The sequence below is a fragment of the Haliotis asinina genome, chromosome 1 (assembly GCF_037392515.1).
Source record: "Haliotis asinina isolate JCU_RB_2024 chromosome 1, JCU_Hal_asi_v2, whole genome shotgun sequence".
Taxonomy (NCBI): Eukaryota; Metazoa; Mollusca; class Gastropoda; order Lepetellida; family Haliotidae; genus Haliotis; species Haliotis asinina.
This window is the reverse complement of record NC_090280.1, coordinates 78,233,303-78,260,511: the sequence shown is the minus strand read 5'-3', so window position 1 is coordinate 78,260,511 and position 27,209 is coordinate 78,233,303. Positions and strand designations below refer to the sequence as shown.

At 38.3% G+C, this 27,209-nt stretch overlaps 1 protein-coding gene across 1 annotated transcript in view; it reads left to right on the top strand.

Moving 5' to 3' along the window:
* LOC137275552 (A disintegrin and metalloproteinase with thrombospondin motifs adt-1-like) overlaps positions 1 to 27,209 on the top strand; it is a 100,859-nt gene that overhangs the window by 17,419 nt on the left and 56,231 nt on the right. The window contains exons 7-12 of the mRNA XM_067808177.1: positions 15,256 to 15,420; positions 15,757 to 15,927; positions 17,758 to 17,928; positions 19,090 to 19,260; positions 19,713 to 19,883; positions 20,836 to 21,000. Of these exons, the coding sequence (XP_067664278.1) occupies positions 15,256 to 15,420; positions 15,757 to 15,927; positions 17,758 to 17,928; positions 19,090 to 19,260; positions 19,713 to 19,883; positions 20,836 to 21,000 (1,014 nt within the window). The remainder of the gene's footprint in view (positions 1 to 15,255; positions 15,421 to 15,756; positions 15,928 to 17,757; positions 17,929 to 19,089; positions 19,261 to 19,712; positions 19,884 to 20,835; positions 21,001 to 27,209) is intronic.

Below are 27,209 nucleotides of genomic sequence, written 5' to 3'. Positions count from 1 at the left end.
TATCACCACAAAAATCAACAGATTAATGTTAAACCATTCACTAGATCGGCTTGTCATCTGGATCAGTGTAATTTGTTATGAGAAACTGTCATCAACACGGTTGTCAGCCATTGTCCCAGATTGTTGTGGAGAAGAGACATACATGTTAAATTTGTATCATTTATTGAGAAACTGCCAACATATTTGACTCACACACTCAACATACAGTTATGGTAGTAAGTGTAAATATGTTTTGTTTTAGAAAAATAATTTGGTTTTTCTCTGTTGACAAAACCCGGCACCCATAACGTGAGTTAATATTTAAAGTCATACTTTGAGTAAACAGATTTTAAGTACATGATAATTATGGAGTAGAATGATAAAATAAACACAAAAAGCTGTGAACAAAGGGCTGTAAGAAACACTGCAAGATCACAGATTTGGATATAAAAGTAGTTTGCAAAAACTTTGTTAATATTAATACAATACAATACTAATTAGAAACAGACTATAGATCGCCAACAACTCAAGCTAGATCTTCATACTAGGGATCATGCCTGAGTGAGTTTATTTTTACGTCGCACTCTAGCTATAATGGAGTTTGGATCAGAAAAGCAAGTGATCAACATCATGAGCATCGATCTCATACAAAGGGATAAGACAAGTGACCAAGCCTGGCCACCAGATTCTATTGGTTGATTATGTGGCTGAGGTATTGCTGAGTGCGGCATAAAACTAAACTCACTCTCACTCTGCTAATATTAAGTCTTGCTATACATATATGAGGTGCATACGTATAAACACGAGCACGTAAAGACTCATAATAAAAGAATAGAATCAAACACCACGTAAATACCACTCGTATATCACAACTACAGCGAAAACGTACTATTATTGGTGAATCATGTCATATCGATATTACAACGAAGACGAATTTCTTTTAAAAATGATCGAGTCATATGACAATAAACTTGTGTAAAAGTATTTTTCAAGCATAAATATAAAAAATACGTTCAATGCAATATCAAAGCAATATCCACACACTCTAAACATGAATGCACCATAGCAAACTGACATTGACATTGAATGATGTAGGAACATATATTTTATAATAGCTTGAAAGGAGCAGTGGTTGAAGCGTTCGCTCCTAACCTGGGTACAACGTGTGAAGCCCATTTCTGGTCTCCCCTGCTGTGATAAATGGGTAAATGGGAATTATTAGTTTATCCATTCTGCCGTGGTACTGCTGGTGCTGTTAAAGGCGCCTTAAAACCAAACTCACTCACTCATTCATAAACTTATAGCATAATTGTCAGTCATGGCAATAGCGCTACTGCTGAAGGACATGCCCAACAGTTTTGCATCCAAGCATCAAAGACGGATGGATAAACATGCACCACAACCCCTAGAGATAATACCGTATGTTTCTATCACATATTTAACAAGATCTTTCAGAATTTGTTTTGGTTCATTTTTCTTTGTGTTCGCGAGTTTGACATCTGTGCTAGCAAGAGTAGTTTAATACAAGGTGTCAGAAGCTAGGATCATAAAAAAGTATTTATTAGGATCATAGTATTTCAATGGATTAACATATTTCTGGCACACCCAAGAAAAAAGTTAAAGTGAATGAATACAATCAATGGTGTTTTGTGTATCCGCCCAATTCCATTATAAAAAACGAAAGCCCAAATCCCTGTTCGAGACATCCAGAATAGTCGGGCTGCCTGGTGCATCTCAGTGCAGGTAAGGTTTCTCATTTTGATTGACATCAATAGTGTAGTATGTGAAGTGCACCTGTACTTTGAACTGTACTTCTGATATATCGTAGATGAGAACTAAGATAAACTCAAACAACTTTGATATCACAGAATACGAGTGTCGGTCAGTAAGCAGTCAGCATTACTATATTCTCCAATGTTTTGGAAGCTCACGATCATTGCTCCTTGTTAATCGCTTTATCTTTGCCCTGGTCATCAAAACGGTGTGTTGTTTAACATTTCTTCCAATACTGATTCGGGTGGGAACAGTACTTCTAGATGTCGACTCAATAGTTATTTCTTTAGCGTTGTTTCTGACATGACATCGGGTGCGCATTTTCTGAGTCGAAGTGTCGATGTAAATTCTTCAGTTGTAATACAAAGAAACTTCAAACTGATTACTCTCCGAAACAGACCCTGAATTGAACGCCACTTTGTCACGGGCCACAATATCGTGGCCACCCAAGACCAATGGTTGGTGCCGATTGTAGCTTGCAATGATCTTAGTTCCATTGGGCAAAGCGAACGTCGATTGTAGCCGATGATCTAACGGATTTAAATAATCGTACCGCTAACATGAGTCCTGGCGTCATCAGAAGACCCTTTATGAGTTCTTTTCTCACCAGGTGATAACTGGAAGTTCTCAGGATAGGGCTAGCATGTTGCTGCACTGCAACATCAAAGATCAAAGATCCGGCACAGTGGTGATCTCCGTGATAAGTACCGTCTGACAACATGGCTGTAGTTTTGTTTGTGCTTCAATATATATATAACATATAATTATTACCAACGTGTTATATATGTAATCGATCATAATGTTTTTATATTGCAGAGATGTCAGCAGGAACTCTTCTGTCAGTCTTGGCGTTTCTTCTAATTTTCACTGTACAGGAGACAAGAGCCCAGAGTAAGTCAGCGGGCATTTATGTACGTGTACATATTTCCAAATCTGTCCCAAATACTTCGTCATATTTACTCATGTGCCTTATACGTCATGTAAAATGGTAGCAGCAGAAAGTAGTCTGAGACTTACCCTTGCACCATTGAAAAGAAAAACTTTACTCTTAAAATCCAGGAACAGAAATCAGTCAGAAATGGTAATTTCTGTGATTTAGACCAGGGTATATATATCTTAGGAAGGCACGATCAGTATATGAGTTGTGTGTGTCTTTATATCTTTATATCCTTCCATGACTATATCCTACTGTAAATGAATGGCCAAACTCTATGAAACAGAATTTAAAATATAAGGTATTTTGGTAACATTAAACAAGCATTTTACGGATTGATGAGTTATATGGATCACGTACAGAATGTACCACAGCTGTAACATTATGATATTAAACTATTTATCAAAGAAATGTGTGTGCTTAAAGCAAGTAAAACCTCATTTTCATTCTTCTATAACTGTTGCGCCTCACGTGGTGCCAATAATAATAAGGTGAAATATACACAATCGTCTTTTACTAAACTACGTGTGCTGCTGGTGATGGCTGCGAATTCATTTGAAGAATTATTGTATCGTAATACATTCGGATACCAAGATACTCTACTTACCACAATGGACGTCGGTTAAAGTTGATTGGTCAGATATGAAATATGGCAAATACTATGTTTACTTTTATATTTTTATTTTTAAACACATAAACAAAAACAAAACCATTTAACAAATGGTATTTCCAAAGCGAACATTTTTTAGTTTTGATTTTTTCATATTTTGTGTTCTTGCTTTTAATGATGTGGATCTATTAGTACTGTGCAGTGAATGTAAACGCAACCTTTGTACGAATAGCTACTATTTTGCCATGTAGTAATAAAAGGAAAATAGTAATCCGCTTTTCTGCCCATGAATCATTGTTTTTCTCATTCCTGATGTTACTTTCCGAGCAGCACTATGTTCATGCTTGATCACACAACGAGTTGTGCCTTTTGTTTTGTTTCCACGACAAAACGACGATGCTTTTAAAGAGCATCTGCATTTTGTTTTCTGTACAGACATAAGAATACTATCAGGTTGGACAGGTCATTATTCTCATGCTATAACTTTCGAATTTGTAATGGTCAAGGTCTGCGTCGTCTTCGAAAGATTTTTCTAAAAGTTGTCTGTGTTCTCATTGCAATTAAAACGAATCACTGAATAGGTGCACGGACGCATATTCGTTTATTGTCTGTGTCATCATGCAGTCGTTAAATGTTTAAAAATTGGATAGCATAAGTCATATATCAAAAGTCAATGATGAATTCTGTCCCTCAAAATGTGGAGGTGATATACTGTGCAGTACGCTGTGTGGACAGTAAGTTGTTCACTGGTCACGAGGCGGACATGAGTTGTTATCTGACCTCACACATGAGTGTCGTATTCTGACTGGCTGAGCACTTTTCTGTTATTTTCAATGTACCCCGCTTACAAGCGAGTAACATTTCTATGTACCCTGCTGGGAATGCAATTTGGTACTTCGTGGTAGTAATTCTTTATCTCGAATAACATTGGCTCTCGTATGATGTATGGAAATTACCGATGTTTTGCGAATGCAAATCGATGGAAGGGAGATAACTCTAAATCTGGTTTTCTTGTCTGCAAAATAGCTACAAAGAGTTTTATACTCAAAGGTAATTTTGACATATTCGGAGCCCTTGGATTGATGTACACTTCGATCATTAAACATCGAGCAACCTGTACTAAACTCGATCTTTGTTTATGTTCCCTGCCCCCGAACCCAGATCAACCAGAAAGACCAGTGAACACGGTATTTATCTTTCAGAACATCTGAATGTTAATTTTGAACTGTTAGGGTGCGGAAAACGTATTCATGACCACGATTAACCTGCTTTGACTAGACACATGTGCAAAAGACGTGAACTTATCGTAGTCAGTCTGAGTAAACAGCCTCAGTACTTTTTGTTACACTCCACAACTGAGTCTAACAAAACCTTATGGGAGGTCGCATCAGGTAACTTTTGAGATTTATCAATCAGAACACAGCTTACCACATCGCGAAAGTGGACATTCGCACATACCTTTTGAAGTTTTTATCTCGAAAAGGTTGGTACCCAAACGATTCCGAATGCTATTTAGTGTACCCTCGCTTCCGAGTGATGCACACGGCACACGTTACAACCATGACAATGGTGAGTAAACATTCGCTGAAAATAGTGTTTTGGGCAATATTCAAGGATGTCAGCTTGCGGAAATTTTAGCCAGTGGTAACCTTGCTAACAGAAACCCCAAAGTTTTTCTACAGGTCAAATAACTGTGTTATTTAAGTTTGAGGAGAGATCTGTGTCAGTGACCTGAACATTTTGTAAGTCCCTACTATCCCTATGTAGCAGCCGTTGTCTGATAAGTTAAATCTATTTAACCGTCTCGCGTTTGATTGGGCGGTCACAGGTCGCCCAAAGGTTACCTGACGCGACCTTCTACGAGCGTTTGTTAGACTCAGTGGTGGAGTGTAACGAATAACACTGGGACTGAATTAACTTAGACTGTTATCACAGTATATATCTGAACGATTGAGTAACAGAAAACTAAGTCTACAACTTAATTTTTCAGCTGGGCAGTTATGCGTTGTTCTGATGCAGAGCAGCGTTGATGAGGGCGCTGGTGTAGTCATGTTCCAAATCATTCGAAAAGGAGGCTCGACAGGATCTGTAAATGTTGGTTACACCATAACAGACGTAACCACAGAACCTGAAGACATAATCGGACCAAGGACCGGAACACTCACTTTAGATGATGGCGTAACATCGGGGATTATTTCTATTCCAATCCTCGATGACACGGTAAAAGCTGCAGGGCTACTGTTGTTATATGTAGAGTCATACTGTGCCTTGTGTTGTTGATTCACTATCAAATACTGTTTGCATTTAGACTAAAGTGTACAATAAGGGCCCTTGGGACACGCTGAAATACTGCCAACCAGTGAAAACAGCGTACCGTTTCTTGAGTCAGTATTAGGATACAGTTCATATGTTCCTTTCAATAAATATTACGTTATTTATGTTAAGATTATGGCATGTGTCATCAGTGCTTTCGATATATAAAAATGTCTCAACTGGGTGTCTGAAATTAAAAAAAGACAAAAAGTCTGATTGACTTAAGAAATAGTTTTAAGGTTACAGTGGGGTGAATGACCACACTCAGAAAAATCAAATGTAACGAAACTATCAATGCGCAATCGTGACGTGCAAATAATTCCCTAGCCAGGATCGATCCACATCCACCGGGTCACTAAGCGAATGCTCTTCCTCACCCACAGAGATGTAAGGGCGTGAATGAACTATTTATAGTTAGGCCTTATAGTTACATTTTACCAGCGCTTCAGTTACTGTTATGCAGCGTCATTACATGATCATCTCATTATCCATCACTGGCATTTTATATGTATGATAAAGTTATCCTCCTCGGTTATGGTTAGGAAATTTAGCCCTCGACAATCGGATGGATAGAAATAAGACCGGTCTCCGGTCTTAGTTTCCCAGCCAAACCTCGTCGTGCTTTATCTTACGCATACAACCTCGTCCTTTTGTTTCAGCTTGAGGAAGACAGCGAACAGTTCACGATTTCACTGAATGGTCAAACAGGTCCTGAATCACAAGCGACTGCCCTTATCTTTGATAATGATGTTTGTAAGTTTTTTACCTTGTGTTGATCTGCAGAGACGGAAAGATGCCACAGGTATTTTACTGAGAACTGAAAGCACGTTACTACGAAAGCTGATAGGTCAGCATTGGAAACACAGACCCCACGCATAACACACACTAATGCATAACCATCTGGCCACTTTATCCAAGCCTACAACGAAAATGGTGAAAACTGTCTTGATGGATATTCTGAATTAGAATGTAGTGTTATTCTATATTATATATTGTTGGCTTCTTTAAGAGGCACTATTGGAGTTTAGAAGCAACAAACTAATATCTAAATAACGCAGTTATGGATCACCGGTAGGTCAAAATTCAGGGCGAAAACATTATGGTTTGTGCTATAATATAATTTGCCGTGACAAAATGTATTAGAAATGCCATCAGAACCAGCAAAATATAACAATGACAAGTCTACAATATTCAGTATGATGTATTGAGCAAAGCCAAGATAGAATGATTCACAACAGAGGTTTCGTGTAGAATACAGTTAGTAATGATGTGCTTCGGAATACAACTTTACTTCGACTGCAGAAATATTTCAGTTAATGCAAACTAGATCCTTCAACTGTGTATTAACGGTGACGTACTTAGAGGATATTACATGAGTGTCGATATCATACTGTTTACAACTCGATTGCCTAAATGTTGGTATTTCCCGAGCGAAAGCGAGGTATATGCAGATATTTAGACACGAGTGTCGTAAACATAGTATGATACGGGCATGAACATGATATTCTGTTTATTACCAAAGTCGTCAAATTGAGGAAAATACACACAAATCTACATTCAAATACAGACTGAGCACACACCGTGTAGAACGCAACGTTACAGAAGAAACTTGACGTCATACCTTTGTTCTTGACGTCACGTCACACACCGTATGAAAAATATGAATATGTTCGTAGGTAATAAATATTAATAATGCATATTTCGTTCGTGTTATTCAGATTCCCCTTGGGCTACATGGGAAGTAGGAGGAGTGTGCAGCGTGACATGTGGTCCCGGGATCAGTACAGACACGAGGACAAGGACTTGTATCGCAGTAATTCCCATTCGATGTATACTGCCGATCACAGAGACTCGAAGCGTAGCATGTAACCCTGGAGCCTGCCCCGGTAACGCTCTTTCTATACCTTTCACAAAAGAATAAAAATTACAGTGAAACCCCTTCAGTTACTAGGGTATCAAAACCACTACTACAAACATTGTCAAAATTTCATTTTCAAAATGGAACATAACGATTGTAATTACGAGTGTCTTTTGTATGCGATATGGAATGCGTTTAAAATGTTTTAATACGCAAACACACACAGTTAAATGATTTTCTGATTTTCTGATTTTCCAACACGATCTGATATGTTGATACACTATCTGACTGCAAAATCAGACTAAGGATCAGACCATATGGATATTAAACAAATGTTCTATATAACGCCCTGAAAGGTGTAATATTTCAAAATTGTCGAGATGAACCAAATACCTGATTTTAGGTTGGTAAATGCCTGAAACACTGGATTTGTTCAATGTGTTCTTCATGACATCCTTGTCTTTTTATAAGTGTTACAGTCAAAAAGTTGCGTTGACAAAAGGTGTATGAAATGTGAATGTGATATATGAATGTTCAACTTTCTATTCATAAGTTCTACAATTCCCGATACCCGTTCTCATACGTCAATTTGGCCCACGAATATCTGTCTTCAACGTACTTTTTCCCATTGTCGCTACAGTTAACGTTCTTTTTCGCTACGTTACCCACAACTTTGAACTAGATAATTTGCTATTGTTGTCCAGTCCGTATAGAACAACAGAATTTAGAACAACCTTTCGTCAATCAGGGTCAAAGGTACTACTATTACTCAAAATCTGGTGTTTCAGGCACTTGCAGTTTTAGCTGTGTTTAATTTGTTCGACATTGTAAACACAAAAGTAAACCAAATGGGTTTTAGTGTCTTCACTCGTTTACATCGAATACGGACACAGCAGTGAAGTGTCATCAGCTGGCCGTTTCAGTTGGTTCTCATGGTAGCATCTGGAGTTGTTCATTTGTGACGTCATTCTAACTTAACGTCACTATATGATTTGAATGACGTCAACACTGTTGATGACACAACAAAACAATTGTTTACGTGTCAATACGCGGTGAATAGTCTTTCAGTTTCCGGGAATCTAATACCATTTAATCACGTTTTTCAACCAATCAGATTACAGAACACAGTAACTTTTGGTAAACAATTAGTGTTCAATACCATTGTCTCTTATTTCAAAGAAACGTTTTATCACATCAGTTTCTTATTCCATGTACATAGAGATTGACAAATAGCGATATGTGAAACCAGTAGAGAAGATGTGTATCTTTTGTTTATTACCTGAAAAGCAGTATTGGTCAGCTGCAGTATTTAACTATTAGAAGAGAGATAAAAAAAGCCTTTGGGAGAGATCACCAGGGGCGCCAATGTAATTTGGGCAAATGACTAAATGTGAAGTAAATACAGACACGCGTCCCTTTCCTTCGAAAAACCGTAATTTATGACAACAGTTTTCCAGCTCAGTGTTGAGTAACGCCATGTACTGTCAGTAATTAGACAGTGTGTACTTGGAAAAATAAGATCTATGGAGAGCCATGGTTGTGTATACTGAAAGTCAACAACGAAGCAAGGAAAGTAACTCTCAGCTTAATAGTTTGTGGCACCAACCTCACGTAAGTTCATTTCAGTAGTAGTGTGTTCCTGTTTCATCCAGTTTGCACTGGGCAAAAGCGCCAAAAGTTAGGGACATATCTCTGTTAAAAAGTTACGCACTTACCGCATTTACAGACATCACAGCTTTGAGGATGTAAGCGAAAAAGAGATGGTTCTCTCTACGCATGCATCACACTTCATGGATTCAGTGATGACATTTTGTTGATATTGGTGTGACTCGTCCAAGAGTGGCTTTAATGTCAGACATGAGATTGTTGAATAGATGATATACCTCTGTTATGGTTTAAGTCAGCTGCAGTCACAAATGCTTAGACTGTCCTATAACACTTATTCATCGGCTCTTGACACTATTCCTTCACAAAGCTAAACTGGTTCATCATCTTTGCGCGACCGATGCTAGTATCTGTTCTTGATATTGGGTAAGAGCCAGGTTCAGAAACTGCGTTCACCCGTTTCATGTCTATACCTCATAAACTATGTTGCTACCATCAGGCTTATGAACAGGGTAGAATTTGAACTCCAGTCACATTCACATTGCTCCGTGTCATCTTTCGTTAATATATCTTTACGTCTTCATTATCAGAGACTTCAAGTTTTATTGTACACATCTACTCGAGAAGTTGTACACGGGCATTTTGTCACCTACATCTACAGTAAATTAATATGGACAGGTATAGCCACTGCAGTTCTTCAATTAACTTCTTAACCCCCTGGATGCCACAGGGACATATATGTCCCTCCTCTACATACCTCACTTGGAAATCTAATAAAATTCTAAATATACCACGCATATACAAATACTTCACAAGTTTGAATTCTGCGGAAAATTCCCAGTTTCTTGATGCCATCCACTATTATCTCAGACCAAGCTAAAGTGCTTAAAATCGCTTAAAATCGCCTTTCAAAATAGGCTTCATCGTAAATGTCGCCATTTTTCAAACTGTACAAAATCGAAATTCACAGCGTTATTTGCAGTATGTTTTGAAATGTGAAAATCTGATAATTATTGGGAGTAATGAATTTCAAAAATAGCATATTAATGATCACTGATATCAAGTTTTCATGTAACCAGTAATGGTAATTCTGAAACGTCACCGATGTACCCAGAATCGGTTGGGATGTTTTCGAAAATACGCTTACGCGAACGCCGAAGTGCGCTTTCCGCCATATTGGATAGTGTTTACAAAATCACGTTTCGAGAAGGCCGGTATTGAGACGCCTATTGCATCATGTATACTTCATAGTTAGCTGCGACAAATGCATCATTGAATTCCCCACACATCTTAGAATAAAATTACAGAAGGTCTTTGTCACCAATACCAACTGTCTAGACAAAACGAAACGAAACATACTTTGTATGAAAACGAACGCGGTGCTCGAAAGACAGCGCTTGACTGAAATGTAAACAAAGAAAAATTCCAATTTTACACTGCGTAGCATTTTCGGAAATTTTCCAACATCCAGCAGCCTAATCATTGCTTACAATGGCTCAATACGCTTGAGCATCGTAGCAAGAAAAAGCAAATTCAAAACAGATACAATGAAAGCATTTGGTAATTCATAAGAAACTGTTAAACTTTTAGTGCAACGTGACGCCATGACTGACGCAAAATCACGCAGAACGACAACGGTACTTATCGGCATTTCTGGCTTCTTCCGTCATTTACAATGTAAACGACAAGAACATATAACAACACACGGATAGTCAGAATGATTCTGATTACTTACATCTCACATTTATATACAAAAGATCCCTGAATCAAGCAAAAAGTCCTCGCAAAATCCTGTTGACCCTTCTCAGCGAAGCCGCCATTTTGAAAGAAATCGGTCATCGGTAGTGATGTCACACGTCAACATTGTTGCACACATTAGGCAATTTCCTTGAGGTGAAGGTCGGTTGAACAAGAGTAAACACAATGCTCATACCATTCCTATTGCACTTTTAGTATTGTGATGTATATTTTGCGTATCGTTCCGATATGTTTTCATGAAACTGATTTCAGTATGCACATATATCCATGTTCAAGACCATATCATGTGTGGATATAAGGTATGGGGTTTTATTCTTTGAAAGCTTTTGATTGTTTGAATAATATTTGCATGGGAAATTGACTCAGTAAGTGCACTATACCACATTTTAAGCCTGTACACAAGTGTTGGAAGGTCACACGTAGCCATTACTGCAACATGTGCTTTAGTTCCCGTGATGTGCAATATTCTATACGTTGGGACAAATATTGCAGTTTCATATGAACAGGTTAATAAACAGCAATTTAATTCCAACTTATAAGTAAAACTGATAATATTAATGAAAATGATTTGTACATTTTATGAAATGTAGGAGCACAGATACTACCATTTAGAGGAATTGTCTTGTTCATTGTATCGGTTTGTGTGTTTTTATAGACAAAACAATTATGAATATTAACTGACCAGGTGCGAGTTTGTCAAAAACGTTTCATGATTCATTATCATTTTTTTTCGATAATAAAGTCAATAATAAAGTCAATTAAAATTCGATTAAAATATATCTGATGGCAGAATATCTAACTCAAACACTATTTATACGAAAATTGTTAAAAATATATAAACCAGGTCATGTCTTAATTTGGACAAGCCTTACGTCCATATTCTAATACTTCTGTACTGAAAAAGCGATCTCTTTGTACCTTGCATTGCATACTTATGAAGGGAATTGGTTTCATAATCATGAGAAGAAAAGTCTATTTCCTAAATGAATATTGAATGAATAATCAGGTATTGTGCAATTTTCATTTACGCTAAATTGATGCTAGGCAGGTGCGCGTGTTGCTCACAATAAGATATGTAGTAAAACCGTGTAATTGTTGATATGTTCAGGACACTATTTCAGTGATAAAACCATTCATTTTATATTTTGGCTAAAAAGTGTTGAATTCTGACACAGAAGCAGAGATCTTTTACACATTGAGTGGATATTACGTTAGATATATACTAATCAGCAAACTAGTGTCGTCCTTTTCCGACGTCACAAAATGCACAAAACATGCCCTGACGTCAACTAAAATGTCGCATTATTTTCAGTTATTTCATTACATTTGAAAATGTGGCTGTTACTCCGTTAATAATGATGCAAAATTAATAAAAATACATCTACACAAACAGGAGAATATATGGGAATCTAAGAACTAAAATATGTATCGGATAGGGCCATCCAAATCGCTATTACCTGCTTTTTCATGTAGTACACTGGCATCTTTTCTTACAAACTGTGAAACTACCAAAAGGTATCCTCTCACATTGGGGAACTTTGTATTGGAATAGTTTGGTTCACTGTGAACAAAACATAACGGAAATATACTGTCCGTATCCACAGCAAATTCTCTCCATGTGATCTGAGTTACATTGACCTAATGTAAACCATAGCTGAGTTATGCCCCCTTATCTTTATACGTGCATGACCTCTCTGTCGACTTTTGACGTCATAGAAGAAAATCGATTTTTGACATTTAGTGCAGGTCATTTTTGATTTTGTGATTATGACGTTATGCATTAGCACATACATCCATTTCATATACACTTATGTCGTTCAGATATCAAGCTATATTTTCTTCGCTCACACTTTCCGTAAAGATGTCAAATAAAAAAAAACGTAGCAGAGTGTTTTTATTGGTGCACGATAAAAAACGGAGAAATTTACTATTTTTCAACACACACAAAAGTTTTGTACAACTTTTAGCAGTGTCTATTTCTCAGACCCCTGAGGCAGCCGCATATATATTTATACTAACTGATGGGAAATTAAATATTCTACATTTCTGTGCAATTTTATAGCCGAACGCAGATCCAGTACCACGCGAGCGCAAATCTCGCACAACGTTCACTTTTCAAACCTTACGAAAATGTGCGCTTGAAAAACATCTCGGCATCCAGGGGGTTAAATAGCAAACCTTATGATAACTAAAATGTCAGATTGGATCAGCATTGGAAACTCTGGTGACCATACGAATAAAACGTGATATTCGTCCTCTACAACATCTAAATGACACTTGTAAAAATTGCTATAGTATTATCTACAATGTTTTCATTGAAACGCAACTGTTGCAAACCCAATCTGTGCGATAAGCAACGAAATGTACATAAAATATGCCTTAAGTGTCTATTTGTGTACAATGCAGTTATAAACACTTCTGATCCCAAAAATCACTTTGGATGAAAAGTGTAATCCTTACAAAAAAATCCCAGTTAACGTTTCCATTTTCCACTTTCAGCATTTCATAACAGGCTCGAGCACACAAATGTCTACTCATTCTCATGAGTAAAACAATTTACAGCCATTTGATATCTGCCCAACTCCCCTAAGACAGCTTTTGTAGACATAAATTTTCCTAAGCCTAATTACTTCTTGAAAAACGAGACTTGAGGCTTTTAAATATCTGCTCTAAATGTGTATCTCTAAATTTCATAAAGCAAAATAGGTGTTATTTCCATGTCAAATATATTCTTAATCATTTCCTGAGGCGCGTCATAGTTTATCACCATCTATTTGACAGTAAAGCTTGCCTTCATTGCTGTTAACGACAGTTTCCCAATCTTTAGACCACACTAGCTTTTAGGAAAATACAACACCCAAATACTTATAATAGTTAACAACTTTCATTTTCTCACTATCATATAACCATTGCTCTGCACTTCTAAGATAACCGCCCTTCCTAAGACAATGATATGAGACCTGACTAAAATCACTTTCAAACCCCATTTGAAAGAAATAGAAATCTAATTTTCGTTGCAGCCCTTCGACAGAATCATCTACCAAAGTGACATCATAAGCAAACATCAGCAGTGAAATGTCGTCCGGATTTGACAAATATACCACATATACCACTATTTTGCATTTCCTCGACTGACTCATTTATAAAAAAATATAAACAATACCGGACTTAACATACACCCCTGTCTGACGCAATGCGGTGTTGTGAATACATCCGACTTATTTCTACCAACTCGGACGGACGCTTTGACCTTATTATACATGTCTCTTAAAAGCGTAGAGATCTTACCATAAACACGGCTGCTTAACAATACTAACAATTATACATCCTATATTATATATGCTATATACATTCTATGTCAAAGGCCTTGCAAAAGTCATTAAACGAGGCATAAAACCTATGACCAGGTTTCCTTACGTACTTTGTGTGTGACATATTTTAACCTTCAAATCCCAATATCCTGAAACCTGAGGGAGCCCCCTCCCCAAACAAACCCAATAAGCATTAAAACAAAGAAAGAAACAACCCGATTAAATTGAATTTTTGTGCGAAACATCACAGTCTATGAACCCAAAGGATACCCCATATCTGTTATGAGTAAATATTCTCACGTTCCATGACATTACTGACCTTAATAAGACCTAGAACAAGTGTGTGACATTTGCGAAAAGAGTGCGAGTGCAATATGTAGTTTTACACCCGTTTCGTATAAGTCATATGACGCATTTCTTCGGGTATGATAGTCTATTTCCCTTCTTATTCATATGCAGTAAAATAAAGCAGGCTAGAGTGACGATCCTGTTCATTTGTTTATGACGTCACAGACGAAATACAAAAACAATGGTTGCTAGGTAATAGTGATGTATGACCTTAATCAAAAGTCATAAAAGTATTTTCTTAAAAACATGAAATCTATTTTCCATTCAGTGTGGTTCGAAAATAGATTACTTAGAAATCAGATTTTTTGCAAAACCTCAGAAACATAAATTTCAATGTTCTTTATTGCAGTTCTATTGTTTGGGGGGTTTTCATTTTGGAAATACCGATTCGAATGTATGCATCTGGATATATTTTGAATACATAGTTCCATTTCGCACTAGAATATAAGCAAAAAATGCAGTTATCACTCAGTGACTTTAATGGATCAACGATGGAACGCATTTCCCTTTCCAGACATCGTATTACATGCTGTTAGTCATCTACTCTATGCATGATATTTATTGCGTGCTCCCTTTCCCCCCGTAAAATACAAGTCATAATAATATGCTGATCAGCAGTTTTAATTTAGTCTGAAAGATTGGATGTCAGTACCCGAGCATTTGTAAACAATGAGAAGCATTCCTATTCTACGTGCATGAATTCCCTGTATTTGTTTTGTTTCGTACACTGATGTGTGATTTGGTACGAACATGGTGTTCTCTGCAGTCATCAGCCAGTGGACGGAATGGACTAATGGTGGACCCTGCTCAACCACCTGTGGACCTGGGATACGGGGCCAGTCTCGGACACGGACCTGCACGGGTCTCTGCCCACCTGATCTCACAACAGAGGAGACTAGAACGGTGGCCTGTGAACTTTGTACATGCCCAGGTAAGTAGGAAAAAGCCTTGTAGTAAGTAATAAGGAAAAAAAACGTTTATCCTGTGTAATGCAACCACAGTAATGTTTTCAACATATTGATCAACGTAGCTTTCGCAAAAAGAACATCATATATTGCCAAATATTCAGAAAAATGAAAGGGAATATATTATATCTGTTGTAGTTGCCATGATAAATAATTCAGACTATACCTGTGAGGCAATCCTTCAAGAATATATACACCATATGGGCATAAAAGGCTGCTCTTCGTGTATGACCTATCAGCAGTTGTTATTTTCATATACTATATTGATGTGAGATGCTTGAGGAACTTGGTCTTATTTGCAGTAATAAGCGAGTGGACCGAATGGGCTGATGTGGGAAGTTGCTCTACGACCTGTGGGCCTGGAACAAAAATGCAGGCTCGGACACGGACCTGTACCCAATCTACCTGTTGCCCGGCTGACCTTTCATTGCGTGAGACGAGAACTGTTGAATGTGAGCTTTGTACATGCCCAGGTAAGTAGGAAAAGCCCTGTACTAAGTAATAAGGTGGAAACTGTTTTCATACGTAATGCAGCCCGAGCAATGTTTTCAACAGTTTGATTATGTAACTGTCGGAAAAAGAACATCATATATTGAGAAATATCCAGAAAAGGAGAGAGAATATATACTCCTAAAACTGTAGGAGATAAATAATTTTCAGTTCGGATGGGAAGTGTAAACGTTAAAAAACGTTTCAAGGACAGACATCTTGCGAACGCACCACCATTTCCCTCTGTTACCACCCCTAATGATAGCCCATGACATTCACGTGCACAACGCAGTAAACCCATACACGTGCATGGGGTCCTATTCTTGACTTTGACGTGTTTTCAAGACGTACGATAAATCACTTAGAACCCAAATATTTACACTCATCTTGCATCACACATTTGTTGGTGTTTGTTTCTAGTCGTTTGTTTAAAAAACGAAAATCGTATACATGCAAATTACATGTCAGACACCAGTCATCTTTCAAAAGCGACTACATTCCAAATAACTATGGTGGTAAGGAAGTGCAAATGGCGATGCACCCTCAAACATTCAATAATATCATATCAACATTGATTCCGATAAATCTACTAAATCTATTTAATCGTAAATAAAAAAGTGAAGATCCCCTACTTTTTTTAAAGACGATATAATGGCTGTTGTATAGTGTCCATGAAAATACAACAGACTTCAGGCAAACATCATTGATATATACACCATTTAGGCCTAAAAGTAAAAATCTATACCACTCAGAAGTAAAGACACTCATGCTCTTTTGCAAGAGAGTAGAACTAATCTGAAATTTCGAGGATTGGAAAGAAACCAAGGAGAAAAGAAGTAGGAGAACGCCCACTTTTTTCATGTGGTGGTTATTGATATACACAGTCCACCAGATGTGGATGTTCCTTAACATGATTTAAGTACTATAGTGTATTAATGACATGTGGTGCCACACACCAAATGTAGTTAAATAAATAATAATTATATGGAATATGAACGATGTCTTCAAAAGTAAAAAAACGGCAATATTAAATTGAGAAAAGTACACCACCACCTCCTTCTTTTCAGTACATTGAATAGAAAAGTGATGCTTCAAAGTGTAAGATGTATATCCTGATAGAATATGAACAATGTCTTCGAAGTGACAAAGATATGTTCTTTCAACATATAAACGGGTAGAGTCCATGTGGTATATGATACCAGGTTCATAAAATTCAAAAATACAGCTCTGTTAGAAGTACAGCTCTGTTAGAAGCTCAAGTGCAAACCCCTGGTTTCGTGACATACTGAAAGGATTAGGAATTGTGACCAAAGACGAACTCTCTGCTGTAGTTTCCTTGTAAAAACTCTAAAGGATGGAGATAAAAACCAGGGATATGCATATTGAGGAATCGCATCAGTTCGTTTCCATGATATCGCTGCCTTGATTAGTATTTAAACATGGTGGTAGAGGACACCTGAAATGTACTTCACACATTGAACCCATGTGGGGAATCGAACACTCTCTGTCAGCGAGTCGACCAGATGCTTTAAACATAGGCAAAACCATCACCCCAGCTCATTGTAGAGTTGTCTTTTGAAAAGGTATATATTTGTGTACTATCGACATGACACGTCCCTAATTTTTCCCCATGTTCTTAAGTTATCAAATGTTACAAAAATCTATTTGTAGGTAGTTTAACTAAAGCATGGGAATCATGACCTGCTACTGTGTTGCTAAGAAAACACTATCCTTCGTGCATGACCTATCTGCAGCTGTTTCTTTTCTTATATTACATCATGTGCGATTCATGAGAATCGTGCTCTCCTCTGCAGTAATAAGCGAGTGGACCGAGTGGGCTGATGATGGAACTTGCTCTAGGACCTGTGGGCCTGGAACAAAAACGCAGGCTCGGACACGGACATGTACCCAATCTACCTGTTGCCCGGCTGACCTTTCATTACGTGAGACTAGAACGGTGGCCTGTGAACTTTGTACATGTCCTGGTTAGTAGAAGACCACAAACCTTTATACTTTTCCTGAGGGGGCATTTTGGATTATGTGTAATTACTGTAAGGGAAGAAACGTGGCAACATTTCTATTAATGTGATTAACATGCAGAGCCAAATGATGACTACATCTAGTACGGTTCTTTACAAAAACATAGACTCCCAAAAGTATATGACAAAATACCGTTTGCTCAAACGAAAAGACAGTATCGTATCACAAATATATATGTATATAAGTAACTATTTCCACGCCCAAGTTGAAATCATTCTTTTCTACAAACAACCTGCACTAGCTGACTGCAAATCTCACATTTACTTTGTGTTTTCTCCGATGTGAAGAAACCATTTCAAGAAAGGTGTACGTTCTAGTGTCATCTGTCTAAGTTTTGGTTTTTAGATATTCTGATGACACGTAGATGAACAATCAATATACGAAACACTTGCCACGAACACTTGTGTGACAGGGAGAACAAGGCTTCCATCAATAAACATTACTGTACATTAATCAAAGCGTTGCACACAAAAGAGTGTGTGTTAAAAAATAAATCGCAGTATTGAGGGAAGTAGTGTAAAATGTACCAAAACATATTGATGTCGGTGACGATATTCATGACCCAGACACAAGGCCCTTGTCTAGAACATAAATGATCATCTTCACATAAGTGCTTATTTCACCGTAATGCGATGATAGAAGCACACACTGGATTAAAAACCTCGCAAAGATGACCAAAATATTTTGTGGTGTTATTTCACAATGGATAATATGCAAAGACGTAATGTGAGTAACACTTATAGTAAATAGCGAGCAGAGACCTGCTGAGTGTTTAATGGTTTGGTTGGGTTAGAACTGGCCAAACACAACATGTGCTGATTATAGGTGTTCCTAGAACTGATGGTAAAAAGGAAAAATAACTTTCATGGGATTTTTATTCCTAACAGCATCGGGTAATGTGTTCCCAATTTTCCCAGTAGAAATAATCTAAAATGTCATGTGGTCAGATGATCATGAGGTCCAACTAAACGATTGTATGTCACCTCCCGATCCGGTGTCACCAACGAAATATGTTTCCTATTCTGCATACATGACGTCACTGTAGCCGTCTTGTTTCATGCTCTGTATCAATGTGTGCTGCATTACGACCTGGATTGTCTCTACAGTGATCAGTCAATGGACAGAGTGGGCTGATGATGGAACTTGCTCTACGACCTGTGGAACTGGGACAAAACTGCAGGCTCGGACACGCACTTGTACCCAATCTACCTGTTGCCCGGAAAACCTTCCATTACGTGAAATGAGAATAGTGTCTTGTGAGCTTTGTACATGTCCAGGTTAGTAAATAAAAACCGTTTTAGCTAAGTAATATCGATTACTGCATTTACATATATACATTAATGAGTAATATATATTTTGTTCAATGACCAACAATGGAAAATATTTCGGTAAGACGTTAGACCTTCCATTTTTCAAGTGCATACAGACTAAAGACTTCTCAAGGAAACGGGGTGTTGTTTCTGATTTTGACAATCCAGTATATCATCTGTACAGAAAAGCATCCGTTGAAGCCGAGGGAAGATCTTATTATCAAATCACATGTTTGATCGAATGAGAAATCGCAATACGAAAACTTGAGTGTTTGGTGTTCATGATAGGAGTATTTCCAGGTTGCAGTCATACACGTGGATGTAGCAAGGAGAACCAGTATCATGAACTAAGTAAACATAGACTAAAGACGTTTATATCCTGCATGTCTGATGAATTACGTACATGATGTTCTCTACAGTGATCAGTCAATGGGCAGAGTGGGCTGATGATGGAACTTGCTCTACATCCTGTGGTCCTGGAACCAAAACGCAGGCTCGGACAAGGACTTGCTCCCAGTCTACCTGTTGCCCGGAAATCCTTTCATTGCGTCAGACGAGAATGGTGTCCTGTGAGCTTTGTACATGTCCAGGTGAATAGAAAAGAGAGCTAAGAGATTAGGGGAAATTATGTAAATATGCACTATGTGTAATGGAGCTGAGTGACAGTGTGTACACGTTTCGGTTACGAACTAATACCTGCTGAAGATAGAACTGTATCTGTATTTTGCATTTTTGATGCAGACAGGAGATACAGACAAATGAAAAAGCTTTGCGTTTTAACAATCATTGACAACAACAATCATTGACCGAAATGTTTTTCCATGTTTGTGATTGACACTTGGTACAAAAAATAATCCCTAATGTAACACAGGTTTAACCCGGGGGCAATCAATGCTTTCCTAATATTTTCCTTAAAGAACAGAATAAAATAATATGTTATTGCCTTGTCAGGATTTCGTGTTACATGAGCAGAACTACTGACACATAGGAGAGATAGAAATATATAACATTTTAACAGAAATTTATGAATTAATATATCTTCTCATTTGTTTAAATGAGATATGGGTGCTTGGAATAAAGGATGTACTCTCTCAATAAAGGATGTACTCTCTCAATAAAGGATGTACTGTCTCTCTTATTGTTCACATTTGGAACTTTGTAGTGGCGCTCTGAAGGGAGTAGGTTGAATTCCAAATGTATGGAGTGATTTGGGTCCGATAAAATTCAAACCCATCCTATCAAATCTCCAAGAGTGAATTTCATGAAGAACATTTCGTTTTTCAAATGTCTGGAGCGTAGTCACTTCCAAGGACATGTAATGCTGTGATCATATTTAGACAATCCAGTATAGCATGTGTACAAATAGTATTCTCTTAATCGGTTGAAGAAGGGCAACGATCTTATTAAAAGTCACATGTTTGATCACATTAGTGACAGAGATGAGACATTTCTGAAATATGACTATTTCCAATGTTGGCAATGCATCAAATGGATAGCGTTAGGAATGTTTATACATTGTTTTACTTTCTTGATTTCATGTAGTGATCGGCCCTTGGTGCCCTTGGATTAAAATTGGTCAGTGTTCGAAGACGTGCGGAGGAGGGACAAAGATGCAGTTCCGTACTCGCGTCTGTAATAATACTTGTACACCCCCAGACTGTGTTAACCGCGAGGAGAGAACAGTCAAATGCGGTCAAAATCCGTGTCGTAAGTATGATGACAAAACCATCAGTATGGTATTTCATATCAACTGTTTCAATCTTGTTCATTGAGGAAGGAAAGACAACGTGTTTGTAGACAAACAGACTATCCAGCACCAAATAACGAAGTGATCTATAATGTACCGATGTTATATTGAGGTTAGTCGCACTCATCAATATTCCTGCTACATCACCATGGTCTATAAATAAACCACCCATATACATTTACCCAGTGATCAATCGATACAGGCCATTTAGCCTTGAAGTCATGTGTCAACTAATTAAACGAGCCTGCCCATCCGTTCACAAAGTATGATTCGGAGTTCCCCGGGTGAATTGGTTTACAAAAATGTCCAGGGAGTGTTCACATGAGAATGGAGACTTTTATAGAGAGACAACGTCTTTCTGATAGTGGATACGACTTTTCGGTGTAGATTCTAACACTGCTATCAAGCAAAAGTTGCCTATCCATAAAAGTCTCCATCCTCATCATACCAACTTCTTCTAAAATGCCACTTAAGGAAGAGTGTTCACATGTTTGGAGTACGATTTAGGCGTTAAGTTTTGTCACCTTTCCTGAGGATGAAAAGCGCTGGATGTGGAACAGTTTCCTTCAGTCCTATTCCACTCTTTATACATGAAATAATAAATCAAACAAACCAACTTTGTCCATGCCTCACGCTGTTTTTGTCTCAAAAGACGTCATGAATCCTTTAGCGTTAACTTTCCTAACAGTAGCGTTTCAGCAGAAGTTGTTTTTGTTTTTTTACTTTAGTCAAATCCTTCGTGCTTCTTTGAAAAAAACATTGAACAATGGACCCCGAGTATATGGGTATGCATAGGTCTATTGAATCGTTCTATCAGCAACCGCATTCAGTTGTTCACATCATCCCTAACATCCTGTGCTTTTGAAAAGTGGCGACTACATGAAGGGGTCAAAATGACTGACCCGGTTTACAATTGATCTTTAGTGGAACGGACGGGGGTGGAACGAACGGGCTCGGGCGGTCAGGCTGTCTGACTTGGTTGACAGATGTCATCGCATCCCAGTTTGATATATCGATGCTCATGCTTTTGATCACTGGATTGTATGGTCCAGACTCGATAATCTAGAAACCGCCTCCATACAGCTGGAATATTGTAGCGGTGGGTAAACACGATCCGTTGAGATAGTTTTCACAATAAACAAAAACAAATCATTGTAGTCAGCCATGTGACGGAAATCATACTGGGTGTTGTGTTCAAGAACTAACATTTTCTGCTGCAGGTGCTGTGGGGTCGATATGGAACAGATTTGTTGTGGGGCATGGATATCACTTTGGCAGAAGAGTGTCTCGGTACAGACACCCGTTTGTATACAGGTCAAGATGGTTTGGATAAAAGCACAGGCGGAAAATCAAGTATTGTGATGGTAAGTGAGTGAGTGGGTTTAGTTTTACGTTTACTCCAGCAATATCACCAGAAATGATATTCGAACCTGGGCGATCGGCGTGACGAGCTACCCTGCCGCCCCTTATCATGTTGAGGATTTATAAAAATCTCGCAGAGACAGTGACCACCAGTGTCTGCTCAGATGACAAGGCGTACGATCCCTTCAAGTGTGTCATTGTTCTAATGTGATCCGTATCTGGAGGAATGGGGTTTTGAGATCCAGCTTGTGAATACGTTCTTCTTACTACCAATGTTTGCCCTAAGTGTACCATACACATTGTGACGAATCTGCTCGAAAGGTCGTAGATGACCTGATGATGGAAACAGAAGTGTCAAAACTTGTGGTGTCAGTCTGGGTTGAGCTACGTGTATCACTTTATAACGAGGGGACCCGTGAACATTTGGGTTAGAATTGATCTTCAATGACCCAGTCGTCGTTTCCTTATCAATAGCAACCAAAAGAGTCTAAAACTTACCCACTAATGTATAACTCATCAATGAAAGTAGATGATACCCGTAAAGGTCCGAGGTAGTATACTGGCCTTCAGCAGTCCATGCTTGGGGGAATAACGGGATCGGACCCGGTGGTTTAGCTCGCTGACTTGGTTGACACATGTCATTGTATCCCAAAATACGTAGATCGATGCTCATGCTGCTGTTGACTGGATTGTTAGGTCTAGACTCGATTATTTATAGGTCGTCGTCATGTAGCTTGAGTGCGGCGTAAAACTAAACTCACTCAACTGCGTAAACTGCACAGTAGTGATGATGACGACATCTATGTTGTCCGGGTTGTTCAGGTAAGTTTGTTCACATCTACGTTTGGGTTAACAGTGAAAGTCGGCGCCGTCTATCAAGTAAATGACTCTATATTGTGTTCCATTTTCGTGGATCGATGCCAATGACAGGGTCAATGTGAAAATACATCGTTAAATATCAAACTATCTGGGCAGTCCCATGACACTAGACTGCAGGTAGATTTTGGTTGTTTATTTGCAATTGGCAAATAGTCAAGCTATACATCAGTCTGAGAATAATCAAATCTGGACCAGACAATCCAGTGGTCAACATCACAAACATATAAGATGGGATACGATGACAAGTCTCAACCAAGTCAGCGAGCCTGACCACCTGACCCCGCAGCGCTCAGCTTATGAAAAGCCAAGGTGAAGACCAATTTGAGTGATGTTGCTCGGGTATCCTGGCTTTTCCTCTCACGAACATGGCCCCTGGACAACGAAGAGGGCCAAAGTTTTATAGTGAAATGGTTCTTCAAAATTCCGTTGATGCCAGCTGTCATTGTGTTTAACGCCATTTTTCAATTAACTGAGAAAACCATTTTGACACATGCATAATTAAATATACTCTTGTCAGTTTTAACTGGTTGTCATTTATATAAGGCATTCAGTGATTCTAATCTGTTGCAGATGACTAGAGGGACCAACCCAGAAGCAGCTATGTAAATCCCACTGAAACAATCCTAATAAACTATGCAGCATACTTAATTGTCACGTTATTATTATTCAACACAAGGCGAGTGACAGGGATGCTGTCTGAGACCCAAGCATTCGACTTTCGTCGTGTTTCATTCATGAACCATCCCCTTACCTGTCCCAGTTCATGTATTAGTAAAATTGGTACCAGAGCGGACTCGGATGCCTAGCTAACGTAAATATAAGCGACCACAACCAAAATAGCTCTGATGTAAGCGGGGTGGTCGGGTAGCCTCGTGGTTTGCTCTTCACGCCGAAAGTCCTGTGTAGATTCCCCACACAGGAACAATGTGCGAAGCCCATTTCTGGTGTCTGCCGCAGTGATAGTGCTGGAATATCGTTAAAAGCGGCTTAAAACCCAACTCACATGCAGATTCATTTGAACAATACCGGGAACATTTACTGTTATCACTTGTTAGCTACAGGACCCACGTGCAAAATATTGGACAGACGACGTTTTGATTTACAGTTCGTATCAACGTGTCAAAACGTCTTCCAAAGCCTCATGTAAACTTTAAGCAAAGCGTCAATCGATTGTACAATTTCCATTGCTTCGGCACGTGTTTGTGAAACACTATGTAGTCCTTCCACTAACGTTTATTTCTGCCATTGTTGTTTTAAGCCACACTATTCCAATATTCAAACTATGTGGCAAAATAAATAAAGCTTGAACCATACAATCCAGTGATAAACATCATGAGCATCTTTCTACGCCATTCGGATACGTTGGCCGGTTGGTCGTTTAACGCAGTAATATTCCAACTATATGGCGATGGTCTGTAAATAGGCGAGTCTGGACCAGACAGTTTCGATATCAAATGCAAATAAGATACGGTGACGTTTGTCTGACCACACGATCCCGTTAGTCACCTCTTACGAAAAGCACATTTAGACATTGAGTGTTTGGTACATCCTTGGGTGTCCAGTCAAACTCGCATACTGTCAACTTATTAAAGATCCGCATCCTTTCTATATAAGGCTTAAGGCTTCTTAAGGCTCCACTTGTAAATGTTTCTGCCAATCGTAATCAGTCTGTTGTTAACTGGCTTCCCCATGCTATTGTATGCCTGTCAACAGTTGCACTGTACAACCACTTCCTCACACTTGTATATATGCATCTCATTACGTTCTGTTCATCATATGCTTGATAATGGAGTAGGAGTCTACACTCAAACGTCAACTCACTGTGATGAAGAAGTTGTTCATCCCTATATTGTTATCCTTCCTGACTGTTTCAACTTCCAAATGCCGCTCAAATAAGTGTATCTTCACGCCTGGCAATACTTCACTGTGCAAGTGGTATGCAAGATTGACATTAGCAAAGTCAAGTTTGCATGACATTCAATATTACAAATTTTGTTTATCCAGTCTACTAACTACCTCATTTAGCTATCCTAACTGACTTCTAGTTTGACCTGATGAATTCTTCAGCTGAAAAGAAGCGATATCTCACAATAGAGTAATGGAAAGTACAAGGGTAACAGAGGGTTGTTCAGTGAATGTTTCTTTTCTATTTATTAGGGATTTACTCAAGCGTTTACATATTGTTCACCCAACCAGAGAATCCAAATACATAATATAATAATAAACTATATCAATCACAGTTTATATATGACCATTAATCCTGATCTTATCATTTCTGTCATGGTAATCCACTGACATACAGGGACATAGGGTGTGTAACTGAAATGAAACAAAGCAAATGACTACCTAACCCTTATGTGGCAGACCATGTTATTTATGGGTTTGTTTTGCTTAGATTTGTGTGAATAACAGAGTCTGGCCATCCAGTAACTGATGTCGTAAGTATTGTACCATGCCATCAACGTGTAAACCACCGGAAGACCTAATAAAAAATCAACACTGACGCCAGATGTTGCTGAAGTCCAAACGTTGGGAAAGCTTACACGTTAATAAAAAAATCCCGAAGCCTTTTCAAACATTATTGTTTTTCTATATCTTGCTGTTTTAAGGTACCTTTTCAACTTAAGTACATCAGAATCGATCTATGCGTCCAAAACACACACGCGGAATATTTTTTGCGTGTTTTTATTATTTTTTTGAGTGAAAAAACTCGAACACTGTACCCGAATTACATTTTCTTTTGCTTTTGTCTGCCATCTTGTCAAGTTAATTTATATGAACAGAGTAATTCTGCATTCTCATGTACCACCGTTGGTGGTGTTTCGAGAAAGAAACTGACCTGAATCGAACTGAACTGATTATTGATACTACTTGTACTGCACATACCTTTAAAAATTTAAATATGTAGATTTAAAGTCTAGGTTTTTCACCCGTCCTGACTCAAGTGTAGAACATTTATATATGGTTGTTTTATGTACGATAGCCCTGTGGCCTCTTCAGTACGGAGTAAATGTTTGGTTTGGTTTGACCAAAGTGTAATGTGATGGTATAAAACGATCTTATCCCGTCTTCCATGCACATATTTGGACATTGCAAGGATCTTTTGCACGGAGTGAAGCGTCCTCATTTAGTGTAGTAGAGAGAGCACGTTCCGTCACTTTTTGAGAAGATTTGTTTATAATGGCAAGTGGGGGTGAAGCAGGTGGAAGAGTGAACCTGTAGTGATTCTCCACTATCTCCAATATGTAAACTAAGGTTCGGGCTGACTAAAGGGATGTTTGTATATTGTTTAACGCAGAACTCGATAATGTTCCAGCTGTATAACATCGGGGTTGTAAATAATCGACTATACAATCTGATCACGTTTATCGCCTCTTATTACAAGCTGTGGCTGCTCAAGACCAGTTCTAAACCGAATTGTCGTAAATATATCGATGTAGGTGAAGAATGATTAAATCTCAGAAATCAGGCTATTATAAACGTCTAATCTGTCATTGATGAGTGAATGGTAGTTTAGGCTTTGTCACAAACACATGATCGTATATTGATAATTGAATGCAGTCAAGCTGAAGCGATTTGTACTGCGGATTGGGAAAGATAATCCATAATGCGTTTCGGGGAGAGAACAGCGAAGACTCAGGTCTGAACTGATATTCAGTAACCCATGCTTGTCGTAACAGGCAACAAACGGGATCAGGTGGTCAGACTCGTTGATTTGGTTGACACTTGTCATCGGTCCTCTCTCGACCTTTTTACAGACCGCCACCATGTAGCTGAACTATTGATGAGTGCGGCGTAAAGCTAAACTCACTCTTTCGTAGAGATCTTTATCTCAATTTACTCTTTGCTGCTTCTTAAAATGTGTAAGAAAGCTGACTACGTTGTTTAGCATTTACGGTTTATTAAACATGAGCAATCAATTCTGAGC